General features: G+C 40.8%; 1 protein-coding gene across 1 annotated transcript in view; it reads right to left on the bottom strand.

Moving 5' to 3' along the window:
• Positions 1-15,735, bottom strand: part of brinp2 (bone morphogenetic protein/retinoic acid inducible neural-specific 2) — a 214,952-nt gene that overhangs the window by 105,941 nt on the left and 93,276 nt on the right. The window contains exon 2 of the mRNA XM_037787048.1: positions 9,069-9,530. Coding sequence (XP_037642976.1) covers positions 9,069-9,463 — 395 coding nt within the window. The 5' untranslated portion in view covers positions 9,464-9,530. The remainder of the gene's footprint in view (positions 1-9,068; positions 9,531-15,735) is intronic.

Genomic DNA, 15,735 nt, shown 5'->3' with positions numbered 1-15,735 from the left:
AAAGAGGGCGGCCATGAATCTCTGATAACGAGGAGGAGGAGAGATGAGAGGCAGCAGTCATAACAGGAAACTGTTACATATGGCCGGGCTCATGACCTTATCATATCTCAAATGGAGGCACTTGCTTTTGCTTTTAGGGCTCCGTTCAGTGATGAGTGACTTCATTCAGCACCCCAACTGAAGTCTGTCGTACTGGTTACTTAGTAACTGAGAATAACTTTATATCAAACAGTGCAAAGCTGCTAAAGGAAACGGAAGTCTGCATCGACATGTCATTAGAGGAAAGGGGCTTAGTGCACAAAGACTTCTGACAGTAACAGCTTCACCTGCCACAGTGACTCAGGTTCAACCCCGTCTCCTAGAAATTTGCGATATGAAATACGCTTTGAAGGAAACGTAATGCTTCCTGGATTACATTTTTCTATTAACATAATGAGGAGTTGTTAATGGCAAGTCGCAAAAATGTTAAGAGCGAACGTATGTGTTCATTGTAGGGCTGTCAATCGATTAAATATTTAACCTCGATTAATCACGATTGTCCATAGTTAATCACAATTAATTTTTATCTGTTCAAAATGTACCTTTAAAGTAGATTTAAAGTATTTGATACTCTTATCAACATGGGAGTGGGCAAATATGCTTGCTTTATGCAAATGTATGTATATAGTTATTATTGGAAAACAGCACAAAACAATGACAAAGAAACCCTCACAGGTACTGCATTTAGCGTAAAATAACATGCTCAAATCATAACATGGTAAACTCAATATGTGTGTCAGTGTGCTGACTTGATTATGACTTGCCCCAAAACTGCATGGGATTATCATACATACATGTCTGTAAAGGGGAGACTCGTGGGTACCCATAGAACCCACAGACTTCTGCCTGCTGAGCCAAATCTTAAATTCAACATCTTTTTTCCACTCCCCTCCAGCGCCAGACAGCGACACTAAAATCACCAAACACTAAAGTCATTACCAGTACTGCTACAATACTATATATATTGTAAGGGTTTGTGCTACACTATACAGCTGTCCTTGCACTTTCTTCTGTTGTTGTGACATTTGCATGGGATCAATACAGTTTTCTCTTATTATTATAAGCAATAAAACATACTAATACAGCCATGATTTAATTTTCAGAAACATAAGAATCAGGAGTTTAAATAAACCTCCCTCATATGATCATATGTCAAAAAAAATGCTGAACAGAAATGCTGTAATTCAGTTGTGTGCATGCAAACATTCATATACCGTATTGATCATGCGGAGGCTGCATTAAATGAGCATTAGATGAAAACAAAAGACCAGCTAAGGGAACACGAGGCGACCAGCTGGACCCGATGACTCACACTCTGCTGGAGAGAGAAAGCATTATGATACTGAAGGAGGGCAAATTCAGCCACAGCTCTATGACATAAATACCATTTTTTCTATGTTAATGCATACCTTGCATTTTGTTTTCTGGCTGTAAGAATAAACAAAAGGAGGTACTTGCCCAAAAAACAAAAAAATGACTGTACGAGGAGAAAGAGAACCACATCAGTGGGAGTTTGCCATGTCGCCTTCGCTATGATCACTGGAAATGTCCCGCAGCTAAAAGCAAGAGTCATATGACAATCTGTCCCACTCACGGAACCTTCACCTGTCATTTCACACTAAACTTCCCCCTCATCTGTAAGTGATGCTGTCATTTCCAGTCGATTCAAATTGAGGCAGAAGGAGACGGAGAAGAAGGGAAGTTTGTATTTGTGAAGGAAAAACACCTCAAGTTAGAGAGTGAATGGACTACACAGACGTAGAAGGTCAGCTACTTTCATGAGTAACTGTTACGAGTGCTTGTGTATGAGGCGTTTCTAACCTCCTGCCATTCAAGTGACACAGCCCTGTCGCACAGCAGCTGTTGAATTAGTCCTATTTAGATTTTTTCATGATGGTCAGCATGAAATCTATTAGTATTAATAATCCACGTAATTGTGAACCGGGAAGAATAGAGGGTGGCAAACACTGGACTTCCGACCAGGAGACCGTTGTTCGTGTCCCACAAGTCAAAGTTGCTCACGTAACTTCCGCACTAACATACAGCACTTCCGGGGTTATTTTAACCTAAAGCACAATCTTTTCCTAAAGTTAACTAAGTAGTTTTTGTCACGTAACTTAACCGTATATAAGTTGCAGCACTTCCCGAGTTATTTTAACAAAAACCACAGTCACGTAACTCCCGCACTTAAGTTACAGTACTTCTGGCGATATCTTAACCCCAGCCGCGATCTTTTCCCAAAGTTAACTAAGTAGTTCTGTTGCCCAAGCCTAACCGAGTCGATCTTTTCTTAAACCTAACAAAGTAGTTTTATTTTGAAAAGACTGGATCGGAAATTGACACATGCGTCACATGTTGCTGGACATTAATGGAAAAATGCACAGTCATGCTGAGCATTTCAGGAGTTATTTTTAACCCAAACCGCGATCTTTTTCTAAACCTAAGTAATTTAGAATTTTTTTGGTAAAACGCACAAAATCTACGTCGTTGAAAGTCGTGCTGTGCGTCATAAAAAAGGGGAAAATCGTGTCTTTCTACATGAATCAAATAGATTAAATTTTGTCTATGACTATTTCATGAACTGCCGTGAGACTGTGTTGAGTGACGAGGAGCAGCAGCAGAGAACTGAGACAAGCACCAGCTGAGAGTATAACTGACTGTATAACTGCCAACCAGGCCGTCACATGCTCAGCGGACTTTTTTTCCTCAATAAAAGTGAACAAAAGGCAGCCAGGAAGAGAGAGAGAGAGAAGAGAGCCTGTATGATTCACTTCAAAAAGTTTTGTACGTGATTCTACATCTTTTGAAACCTAGTCGGAGTCAACTCCTGTAACGGTCAGAGAACAAAAAAAACAAAAAAACGCTGCAGATAGTTAGAGCATATACTTTTCAGGCAAGTCTACATTTCTGACAGTACAAACGGCCATGACAACTTTCAAGAGAATCTATTTTTAAAAAGAGCTCATGGAGGGGAAGGAAAGTTTAAAACTCCTCTACTTGGAATATATTTATATATTCGAGGTAGAGGAAATGGAAATTCAAATTGCGGCGTATATCTATCACATTTGGTATTAAATTTGGAATAATGATAATGGTGACAGGGGCCAGTATGAACTCTGGACCTGGCGCGGGACTGCACTGCATTATTTATAGACCACACAGCTAACGGCCTCTGCACACACTGAGAAACGCTCCGGTCTTGGCACACTCTGCCCTCTCCAGCAGGGAAAATGTTTGGCCGGAAAGTGAGATTCTACCTTCCAACCCAAGAATTCCTATTATTCATCAATAACTCATAATTAAATTAGCTGGTATTGTTGGATGTAATCCCAAAAGATTGAAAAGAAGTGATTGAAAAAGAAGCCTAGTGAATTAATGAATCCAGACTATTTTGAATTCTCTATCTTCTTTTATAATATCACCAAAATGAAGGCTGGGTTTGCTTTCTATGTGTGTCAAGATTCAGCCGGATAAATCTGAAAATGCATCCTGTACTTTTTGTTGTGGCCTTCTGTCCACACAAAGCATACAATTGAACTTTGAGTGCTCTGCCGAGTGGATGTTTTTTAGTCTGGTCAAGGGTGGTGCGTCAGTGTAGTTAAGAAGACAACTTTCTATCATATCTAACACACATGTGAGTCATATGCCCTGTTCAGACCTGGTATTAACATGCGTCCTCAGTGATCTGATCACAAGTGGACAGCTCTAAGAACAGGTGTGAACACACTCAGGATGCATTGAGGATGCATTTAGATTGGATCTTTCAGACCTCATTCAGAGGTGGTCTGGGCCACATACGACCACATTCTTTTAGCAGTGTGTACGCAAATGCATCCTTGCCACTCATCTGATGTCCAGCTTGGCTCCGTGGGATAACCGCGCCCCTCAGGTGAAAAAACAGGCAGACAAGGGTGCTTGTCAGCATGGAAACGGCCTCTGTGCTCTACTGTATCCTGTCGGTACAACTGTATTTTATTGAAATACATCTTATCTATAGGCTACATATCTACAGACTATCAGACTAGGCATGCAAAGTGCATTATTATCATCATACTGTGGGAGATGTGTTGTTGTTTTTGTTCCGCTGCTTTGCACGGAGCTGACACCCGAATGCCCGCTGTTCTCTGTCCTCCCCGGCTCTCTGGAGCGCTGTGCCCTGCTGTTGTCTGGCAAAAGCAGCGGTGTCGGCGGGACAGAGGTCAACAGGGACCGCCGGTACAATAACCTTTTATTTTGATGTTAATTCAATGTACCAGAATTCACGAATATGTAGGATACTACTACTGACATTCATGTAATATTACTTTACAACGTCTGCTGTATTAGCCGTGTGTTTACTGCGTGTTTATTTGCATATGGATGTGGGGAAGTGAGATCGGAAGTGGCCACTGAAGACGCACGTGGAGACGCGTTCTAATGCCAGGTGTAAACGGACGTACTTAAAGCTGTCCACTTGTGATCCGATCACTGAGGACGCATGTTAATATCAGGTCTGAACAGGGCCATGGATTCAGATTTTGTCAACAGGGGAAAACGGCCTGGTCTCACTCCCATGGCACCAAATACTGACGCTTGGCCATCGGCGTCTTGATACCGACGCACCAGGCTTTCAACTAACTCCAATGTCAACCAATCCGCGTCATTATTAGACACTGTGAGCCATGGACATATGTGTCACTATGTCACAGAGTCACATGAAGCTGCTGCCAGGGGCTTCTGCCCAAGTGGCAAAATATAATGAGTCGGGGTGAGATCACGTTGGGTGAGAAAAGAGTACAATTTTTTTGTTGTTGTTTTTTTTTCAGATGATTTTGCAGTCATAAAAGAGTATTTAACCAACATCTCATCACAGCCGTGAAGAAGTTATTGCTCGCCAAGATATCAGATAACCTCTATGATCAAATCACACAGTATACTATAGGTGATCACAGTGAGCTGGAGGGGACAGAATGGAGGTTTGACCATCTAATAAGTCAAGTAGTTGTTTATGAATCCCTCCTCATGATAATTAGTACTAGAGACCATCTTGTGATGGGATCGTACCAGTCACGACGCCAATGGCCCCTTCCTCACTTCCTACTCCCCCTTACTTCCAGCACCCTTGCTCGGACCACACCCATCTTCGAGCTCGGCCTTCACTTTGATCTCAACTACACAGTGTATAAACACCTGGCAAAGTCCTCTAAACCTGGTAAAAAGGAGTGTCCTTATATCATATCCATCTTCTCCTAATTAGAATTTTTTGATTGCATCCTGTTTTGAATTATAATTATGAACAACGGTGTCCCTCGCAAAGTCCACTTAATGTATTTCAGCTGTCAGGAAAATGTGAGTTTCAGTTGGGATTGACATCTTTCCAGATTTATGGTAAGATTTGAAAGATATTGCCACATTGCAACTGTGACTCCACTTTTTGAATGCTGCAGTTGTTGAGAAGTTGACTTTTTAGTGGAATTGGAAAAATAAAAGATTTTTTGTCTGATTTATGAGTTTGGAGTTATGAGCTGTCAGACATCTTTGAATTGAGTCGCCTGAGATAAGTGAAAACTGAATGTATGGACGGTCATGGTTCTATGACTGTAATAAATATCTGATATTTTTTATATTGCAAGTTGCTCATAAAATGCTCTTTCAACTGGTTCAGCCCTGCACTACTACATTCCCCCTGATCCTGCTGAGCTCATAACTCCAATTCTTTTTTGCTGATGCTTTCTGTTCTGAGGGGTTCGGAGAAAAATATGACAGAATCACAACACAGACCAATTTCATAACTCTACTCTGCCCTCCGCTCAAAACGAACAAGCGTTGTCTTTTATCTATTCACAGATTACACTGGAAGTATTTAACGCTCCGACTTTAATCTCCCAGACGAAATACATTTCCCATTCCCTCTGATCCCTGTTTAGTCGCTCTTTAAAGAGTCCAACTCTGAACACATTTCATTTTATTAAATTAGTAAGGACGTCATGAATTGCAGTGGCAGTATAAGCTTACTGTAAAATCAATGTTCCTTTTTCTTTTATTACTTTTTTATTTATTGACTCGTTTCAGCTAACTCATTTTGTCATACAATATAAATAAAACAAGACAAAGTGCATACTATAATGTAAACATCATATATGAATCCAATGCCAGTATTTTTAAGTGAGGGAAAAAAGGATTATTATTATAATTATTATTCATAATTATAAGAAGTATAATTATAATTATTAATAGTAATAATAATAATTATTATTATTTTATTATTTTTATAATTACTATTATTATTGAGTAAATAAGTAAGTAAAAAAATGTAAATAAAAAATAAATAAATTAAATACATACAATTGAATACATTACAATACTAATCATCTTAGTAAGGGAAAATAAATAATATAATAAATTAAGAGCCAAGAAATTAGCTGGTAGATGAACGCTGATTGGGAAACAGTAATAGAAAAAAGAGAATTTAAAGTATGTCATCATAATAGTTCCCCTTACGGTTAGTAGGGTTCCCCTACTCCATTTTTCACCCAAAATAAAGACACAAAATCAGTCAGAAACTGTCCATTTCCAATTAATTAGCGAATGAAATCTCCAAACCGAAGTTTCACTTCTTCCTTTCCTTTTTCCTTTAGCATTGAAAACAAAGAACTGTCTCAGAATGAAAGGAAAGGAGATATCGCTGCCCCACAAGTCCTTCCTCCAGTGTTACACAAATCATAATACAGCTGCTTGAATTGAATTTCAACCCATCCAGCGAATTTTAATACAGACGAACTGTGTTTGACAATAATGCATGTTTGGAGTGAAAGTAATACATCTTTTCATTATACGCTCTCATAACAAACAGGGTTTGATGGAATCCTAATGTCAGTGCTGCTTTATTGGAAAAAAAGAGCAGATGTCTATGTATTTACAAAGGCAAAGATGAAAAGATAAATATCATATTGACCTCTAATGTTTGTTTATGTCATGCTGTTATCACTTTTTATTTCATTTGAGTACAATGTGGCAATATTTGTTTTCATATATTTCACTCAGTGATATTTGCTTTAATAATAGTCAGCTGCTCAACATCAAATAGTGATATTGAAATATCTGTGCCCTTGTGTTTGCTTAGTATTAACTTTGTTCTTGATGTTTTTGACACATAAGGATCTGTGACCCTTATCAGGAATATGATGCTACACAGTACGGATGGGACAAATGTTTCATTGCAACATTTGCAACAAACTGCAGTACCCGACTCATAGCATCACAACTAGGGATGCACCGATTTGACTTTTGCAGGCTCGATAGCGATACTTGGGCTTTGGCCACTCAGGCTGCAACTTTGCATCGTTCAGACAGCACTTCCTCTGCAGGCTTGGTGCCATTTGAGGACAGTATTTACAATGCCCTGACAGAGGCACTGGGTTAAAGGCTGAATCAAGGTAACAACATTCTCCTGTGTGCAGGCCGTGCAGTGACAACATGGCCTCACTTCCAACTTGTCAAATTGGCGCTTCGTCAGTAGCCCTACGCTCCAAACTATGACACTGTAGGCTCCCCTTTTGCGTCAGTTTTTTGACACAGGGACGGCGTGTCAAGTTTCGGCTCGTTACATGCATAGAGTCTTTTCAAAATAAACTTCCAACGTAGGTTGACTTAGTTTTTAGGTTTACTTACGCTACAAAACTCCTTGGTTAGGTTTAGGAAAAGATTGTAGTGGGGGTTAAAATAAGTAGCTTACGTTTGTTGAGTGAAATACTGTAACTATGCTTGTTACGTAACTGAGCATTAGTGAAATCAAGAAATTACGCAACAAAGCCATGGTAAAATAAGTTAACATTGACTTGGTTTCACACGGGACACTAACAGCGTACTCCTTGGTGAAAGTCCTGTGTTTGTTTGACTCAAACAACCACCTCTACCACCTGCCTAAACTACGTCAGTTGCCCTGCCTGTCTAATAATGACGTGAATGCCTTTACATTGGGGTTAGTTGAATGCCCGGTTGGTCTCATACCGACGCCAAAGGGTGCCTCAGTGCAGTCAGTAGCCGAGGGGCACTGATCAAGCTGCGGTACTTGACACGCTGGGAGTGTGAACGGGTTGACAGTAAACTATACTTACTACCTATCTGTGATTATATTTATGTGGTAAATCCTCCTGCACAGAATACACCACTACACCGCCATTATAATATGTCTGTTTTACTCTACTTTTCTCTAACCTCTTTTTTTTTCTTGTTGAATACTAGATAGTTTAACATTTTCAGGCTCCTAAGATTTATTGAAACTAAACAAGAGAAGAAGAAATCCCTCTCGAAAGCTCATTCACGTTAAATGTGCGATGAGAGGTTGCAAGTAGGCATTTTTTGATATTCAACTTTACACATGAAGGTCAGTGTAGTCATCATGAGGAGTACTACTCAAGCCTGTGAAGAAGAAAAGCTGTATAATGTATTCTGCGGTACTGGAAGAGCTTTGTCAAGTCTGAGGAAATAACCCTGATAATGTCATCAGCGTAATCTCTGCTTGAGCTTTGAGACTACACCTTTTTTTCACAAAAAGATTATGTTCCAAACTGGGGGCATGGAGTTTAAGAGATGTGGCAATTTATCAGGCATGGAGGGTCTAAACAAATTGCATTTAGGGAAATATAGGATCTTGTTGGAGCTTGACCTATACTGAGGACCAACATTTGGGATATCTCAGCCGGTGCTGCTTTGATTTTTCCCATTCCTTTTTCAATCCGTTTCTTGTGGGTCCCCCAACTTTTGTAAAAGTAAAAAATAAATCCAAAGCCGAAAAGGTTTGGAAGCTGAGATATAAGTGAGAGCACACCTCCTTCCTCTCACCTGTTGATCTTTTCAAGCCTGTTACACACAGTCTCTTTCTGTCTTCTTCTCTCAGACACACACATACATGCCTATATTACCAACAGAGGACCATGACACTACTCCAACCAAGTGGGGACCTCTATTTCTGGTCATTTTGAAGAAACAAAAGTAAAACAGAAAATGTACTTTTAAGGTCTTTTCACACACATGCTGACCCCTCTCACCTGTAAATCTTGTATCTGGTAGAAAATCCCTGCTGGAACCTCTCTCTGAACTCCGTGTACTCCGGACATCTGTGGAAAGGTCCCTTCTCTGACAGCAGCCAGTCCAGCTGCCCCCCGCTCTGCCTCGTGTTGAAGCCCCAAGCCGAAGAGCTGGACTGGGGCGAGGACGAGGAGGAGGACGAGGAAGATGACGAGGACGAGGGCGACGACAGGGAACCGTGGAGCGACTTCCCGCCTTGCGCCCCGCCACCCACTTGTTCAGCTCGGCCGGGCCACGGCAGCCATAGCAACACCCACGGCAACCATAGGAGCATCAAGGAGGACGCCGACCATCTAGCAAGGCAGGCGGAGCCATGGGAGCGCCTCTCTTTTCTCATCGGCCAAGGAGTCGCCATGGTCCAGGTGGTGATGTACTAGGGCACCTAGGACCGGCATTTCTTCTGACAGTCACCTCCCACTGGCCTGAAAAGCAAGACACAGAAACATTTGGCTTTAATTTCATGGTGAACAAAATGTCTTTTAATTCACAGTTCTGAAGTCACTGATGGACATTTCTTGTCCACATATTGTGATCACAGCCCAGAATTATGAAGGCAGCATAATGTTCCCCAAAGTGGTATTTATCTAGTTAACATCAATCAGGGCAGTGTGACTGTTGTCATGTCTGCTCTAGATGTGTGAAAGGTATTCTCTCCGCATGTCAGAGGCACACATAATTATTGTTATTAAACCTTGAGCATTAATGAAATACACAATCAGATGGGCATTGCTGTCATTCCTCCACAGAAATTACATTTACATGATGAGGGCATTGCCTCTTGTTAAAGTAGGCTTCACTCACAATTGCATTTCAAGTGTCTCATATCTGCATAAAATCCAGATTGGATTTCATTCAGTTTGGTGTGCCTTTAACCACTTGTATGTATTCGTTTTGGGTCAATTTCCGGTTTTGCTAGTCCGGTCTGGTGTATGAGTTTAAACCAGTTTGATTTCATGCAAACTGGCTGAACTGGCATTTCTCATTATGGCACTTACCACTCACTAAAGCACTAAAAAGTAGCCTACATCATCAATCTGTGTTTGTGCTTTTAGGGGGGGAGGTCAAAATTTAAATGACCTTATTAAAAGTTTCCAAATGATTGAAAGGTTCTTGGAGGAGCACTATGAGGGGCAAATTCACAAAAGGATTGCACGACAAAGAGACAAAAATAAACTGTTTAATTCTCAAAGCACCCACAAAGCTTGAAATGCACCCCTAACTGCGCTGCCAAGCAAATACCATCTTGGTGCTCCTGTGCTATTTGCATGCATTTAACCCTTTTTTTGTCTTCCCAGGTCAAAATTGACTGTTTATAAAGCATACAGTATAAATTATCACCCAATTCTGTGTCACACCTTTTTGGCCAACTTCATTACAACTCATCACCACAAGTTTTACGCTTTTTTTTTAGGCACTTATGGTTAATAAACCTAATTTCCCTGAAATTATACCTAATTTTTGAGTAAAAAAAGGAAAAATGATGAATTATTTTGACTATAGTTATTATCAGAGGAACATAATGTTGATGGATTATCACATACTGGTATATGTCAAAGTTTAGTCAGAATATTGTTTTTAATGGCAGCACATAATGACACCTGTGGTCCTCCCGGGTCAAAATTGACCTGAGGACAACAGGAAGGTTAAATTAGGTAATATGCAGACATTTTCCCCTTTTTATGCAAATAAGCTTCATTGCAAAAACAGTCCAATTCACAAAGATCAGCGCTAATAGCCACACGCAGTTGCAGTGAAATTGTTAGCGTCTTCAGAGAGTTGGTGGTAACTGAAGCGCATTTATAATAGGGGTGTCATACCCAGACTTTCCAGTGATCATGGCAGCATTGAATGATATTTTTTCTTTTGTCCTTCACTTCAAAGTATGCCGTATTCTTTTACAGTCTGAAGGACTGCGTTTGAAAACACCAACACTACTGACAGACTGGGATAGTTAAATCCCAAATACGTTTTCTCTCTGTCACTTATATTCTTTGACTGAAGTTTTGAGGAATGCGTCTGCACCTCGTCATTCAGGACCTGTAGCTCGCGGTCTGAATTTAAATTTTCCTTTTTCTGTCCGCCATTGTTCTGGCTATTGTGTTCTTGGCTCAAAGGCAACATTTATTTACTTTGCCACATGGGTAATTGCAATCAGACGCAAAAGAAAAGGGGCAAATTGCACTCAGCTGCAAAACTTTATAGGCATGTAAGACATTGCGCTGTAATGTCTTTTGTGAATCGGACCTTGAGACGGGGCGGATGGAGGTTGCAAATGATGCGTAATTCATGGTGCTATCAGCGGCTATAATCCATTCTCTGTGAATTTGCCTGTGAGTGTCGAATGAGCACCACAGTGACAAGTCTGACTGCTTTCAGTTTCTTGATGCTTTGCGTGTTTGGACAGGGATGTCATCACCCGCCTCCATACTGACCAGGGGTGTTAGCAGCACACACACACCAAACACATCAGAACAAATCAGACTACAGCTCAAGTGTGAAGTCTAACACCAAACTTCCAACTGCTTGTATTTATGTGGTTGCGGACAAACACACACTGTATTAACACTCTCCTTAAGGTGACACTTGACGAGACCTTACAGTGCCCTTCAAAAAAGTAGAGACTTGCTCCTCGTTTCACTGTTAATGACGAGCAGGATCGCTGGGAGGAGTCTCCGGGGACAAATCAGCATATCAGAGCGGATATGTAAAGTAGCGGAGAGGATGCTTTAAGTGGATTGGGATCCTAAGTATTCCCTGTTTATCTTACAAACAAATTAGAGAATTAATTTCAGGTGGATAAATGCAGGCTCAGACATGAAGAAACAATACTCAGGGCACTGCATTTTTAATTTTCGCTCACTGCACCGAGAGATTAACCGCAGTTTGAAAAGGCAATTAGCACAGTCATCTGTCAAACGAATGTATTTACGCGACTAAGAGCAGGATGAGAACTTGATGAATGGGATGTTGTGCCGATGCTGTTCCTTGAACTGTATGGCCCAGAGGTAAAGCGGGTGCAAATTAAAAATGTGCCGCCTGGCGGATATCTAATTTCTCTGTTTGTTATGTCCTGGGAGGGGCTAAAATCATATGCTATGAAAAAAGACAGCAATATATTCAATGCCATATAGAGAGAAAATATTGGACATTTTCTTGTTGTTTTTTTATATTTTTGTACACTATGAAACCACACCTTAACTTATTTTAGAGCGCTGGATATAAAATGTTTCCTATGACAACAGAAAAAAAGGGTTTTACAAGACTAGATTTGGATTTGTCATTCTTCCAGAGCGATTAAAAAAAAATAAACATGATTGCTGCATTCAGTCATGTGAAATAAATCGGAGACAATTATCTGCCACTTTAAAACACGAATGTGATACAATAGCATACCTATCATAAATTGATGTACATAAATTAATTTACAATTAGGTAATTTATTTTCTAGCTGAGAAAAAATTCAATGATCCCAATTGAATGCAGTATTAATTTGTTATTTTCACCTATTCTAAAAAAAGATGTGTTTGAATATTTCTGCATACTGGGGTCCCTAAACAATCATGGAATTACATAAATTGGGTATCACTGTAAAGCTGAGACTCTTGTGGATCCAATGAACCCAATTGTCTTCATGCGTGATGATGTTAGTCCCCATAGGAGCCATTTCATTGTATTGAGACCTGTGGTGAAATCTAGGATAATCACAGCCTCATGAAACTTTACAGCCACAAACTAGAGACCTAGAGCATTCAGAGGATAGGTGACTTTCCTAGCTAGATTGACAATAAGGGGGTTTCTGAGCAGTTTACGTAACAGAAGCGCTCACCATCTAATCACCGAAAAATGCAATTCTTGCAGAAATCTCCAAATGTCAAAAGGTTTTGACACCAAATCACAGCATGGCTTTTTCTATGGTGTTCCTCGAGGTCTTGGTGTCTTAATGTGGTATTTTTGGAGGGATTATTGATCATTTTTATCAATTCTCGAGTGGTAAAAGATTGTTAAATTTAGCACCAAATCTCTGTAACAATTGGCATCAAACCCAAAATTGTTGCAACAACGTATGGGACATAATAGAACATGGGAATGGACGTCATATACTTCTATCATAATATTCTAAGCCCTTATACAGTTGATACACAGTGCTGCATCTCAAATGAATCTGCAGGTTCCCAGCTTTCAGATGATGTACACCACTTCTGTGTGACATCTACTGTTGACCTGCTATCTGCCCCTAAAGACCCCCTGTACCACACTAAAAAAAGACAATAAATGGTCTATTGTGGGTCTCAGAGGGTTAAAGCACAACATACATTTTTACAGTGATTTGTCTTCAGGCGGTGTGAGAGCATTTCTGTAAGAACTAAATTGAGACTAAACGTGCTGTTCCTATGAAGCGGACTGAAACAATAAATGAAGACTCTGCCAAACACAAGATAGCATTTAGAAGGCTTTTTGGAGAAAGAAAAAAAAAACATGGATGTGAGGTGAACAATGGAAGTGATGCTATAAAAGAGGAACAGAGAGACAGGATGGAACAATAAGAGGGAGTAAAAATCTATAAGAGTGGAAACTGAAAGGAGGAATGTTTGGAGCAAAGACCTTGAGTGTGGGCCCATACAGTGCATTCACTGATTTTAACTCATTCTTTCTCTCTCCTCTGTATCTCCTTTGTACCAAACCCCTCCCTCCACGCTACCCTATTTTCTCTTTCTCTCTCAGATATATCACCTTCTCAGCCATTCTCTTTCTGCCATCTTTTCCCGCTCCAGCTCAGCTTTTTGTTTCTTCTCCTAGCTTTCATTCTGTTACTTTTTTCTTCAACCCATCCTGCCCCCCCCATATTAAAAAAACCCAACCACTCAATGCCAACCGTTTAGATCCACTCTGCAAATGAACTAAAATTGGAAATATTTTTGCTTTTCATAGCTTTTTCTTTCCTCCTTTTTATGAATATACAATATATATGAGGCAGCTTATACATGTTGGAAGTGATATTGATTCTGAGAGGAATCCCTGCGATGGTTTTCCACCCAACAGAGATGTGAGATTTGCCTTTCAAATGATGTTCCGTAACTTCTACTGTAAAACGCCACCTCTCACAGAAATAAGTGATTCCCCAACCCCCCTTTCCCCTCCTATAACTGCCAGGCCTCCTTCTCCTCCAACACTCCCCCGCTAATTATAAAATGCATAAAACATGTCGCGAATGCCAGCGAGACAATAGGAGGAAATTGTGAATTCTTAAACCTGACATTTAATGTTCGCCTTGCATTATTCACACACACCCTCTGCGTATTTACCCTTCTCCCTATTCCAACTTGGGGGGCAGCAGGAGGTAAGGTAAAAAAGCACGAACATCTCCAATCCATATTGGAGATGGAGGGGAAGGAGGGGGCGGGGGGTTGTGAGGGCACACAGGTGGAATGGAAAAATCGACCACGTGTCGCGCTTAAATAACATCTCAGAGAGTCAAGGGGGGGGGGAGCCGAAGCTTATGTTTATTGGATTTTTTTTTTTTCCTTCGCCTTCACCGGGCTCGGCGAGCGAGGAGTGAGTTGTTGTGCCGTGTTTGCGCAAAAAAAGGAGAAGGGAGGGAAATGAGAAACATGGGGAAAGCTGGGAGCGGTAACGGAAAACCAAAGGCTGGGAGGGGGGGACTCAGATTGACAGCGTGTTAAACTAGAAAACGATATCTTGAAAGAATGCAGCAGTCTTTCCCACCAGAACATGCTCCTTTAAACTTTGCTCTGTGATAAAAGACTTAATATGTCCATATGAGTGTTACATTCAAAATTTAAAAGAAGTATATATACAATTTATATAGACAGATTCAGCTGCAAGGTGGAGTTCCCTATGGTGGAAACCAACTACTGTAAGTCTGAGAAACATACAGTGCAAACTGTGGCCTCAACACAGAAACATGATTCTTCAGTGTACTTCAGTTGGTTTATGTGTTTTGTGAAGGAAGCTCCATCTCATGGGGACACCCTGCAATTGAATGAATGGGTGTTTTATACAGTGGAATCTAGACACACCCTGTCAGGAAACAGGAGAAAGGGGGACTACCAGCGGCTGGCAGCTGGCTGGCAGCCGGCTGGGAGGGGAAACTCTGGGTGGCTGCATTTCTAGGGCAACTTTTGTGACTATGATTTTATGATTGTGCGTGTTTTTGGGTCTGATCAAGAAACCTTTTGTCAGTCCAATCTGGCCAATCAGAGCTTTTTTGAAATGCTTCCTGCATCATTGTCTACAGAACAATGCTGCATACACACTTAAGATACAAAGCTGTTGTTTTCCCCTTTTTGGAGAGCAGTGCAATCCAATCAACCAGCTAGCTAAAACTTAGTATGTAATGTCAGTTTTACAAATCAAAGGGAAGGAGATGAGAAAGCTGGGAGCGGTGACGGAAAGATAAGGGGGTGGGAGGGCGGGTGGGAACACAGATTGACATCGTGTTAAACTGTAAAACGGGCTTCTTTCCCATCAGAACATGCTCTTTAAACTTCCCACCCGGCTGCCGAGTGACCGAGCCAAAGGCCAAGCGGTTCGGCCTCCTGACTCGTTTCAGTAATTCCTGCTCCGGCTCGGAAGGCAGAAAATGATGTGGGGAAACCGGTGTCCTCG

Source organism: Sebastes umbrosus, chromosome 12 (genome assembly GCF_015220745.1).
Source record: "Sebastes umbrosus isolate fSebUmb1 chromosome 12, fSebUmb1.pri, whole genome shotgun sequence".
NCBI lineage: Eukaryota > Metazoa > Chordata > Actinopteri > Perciformes > Sebastidae > Sebastes > Sebastes umbrosus.
Note: the sequence above shows the minus strand (reverse complement) of the source record. Positions and strands in the feature narration are given on the sequence as shown.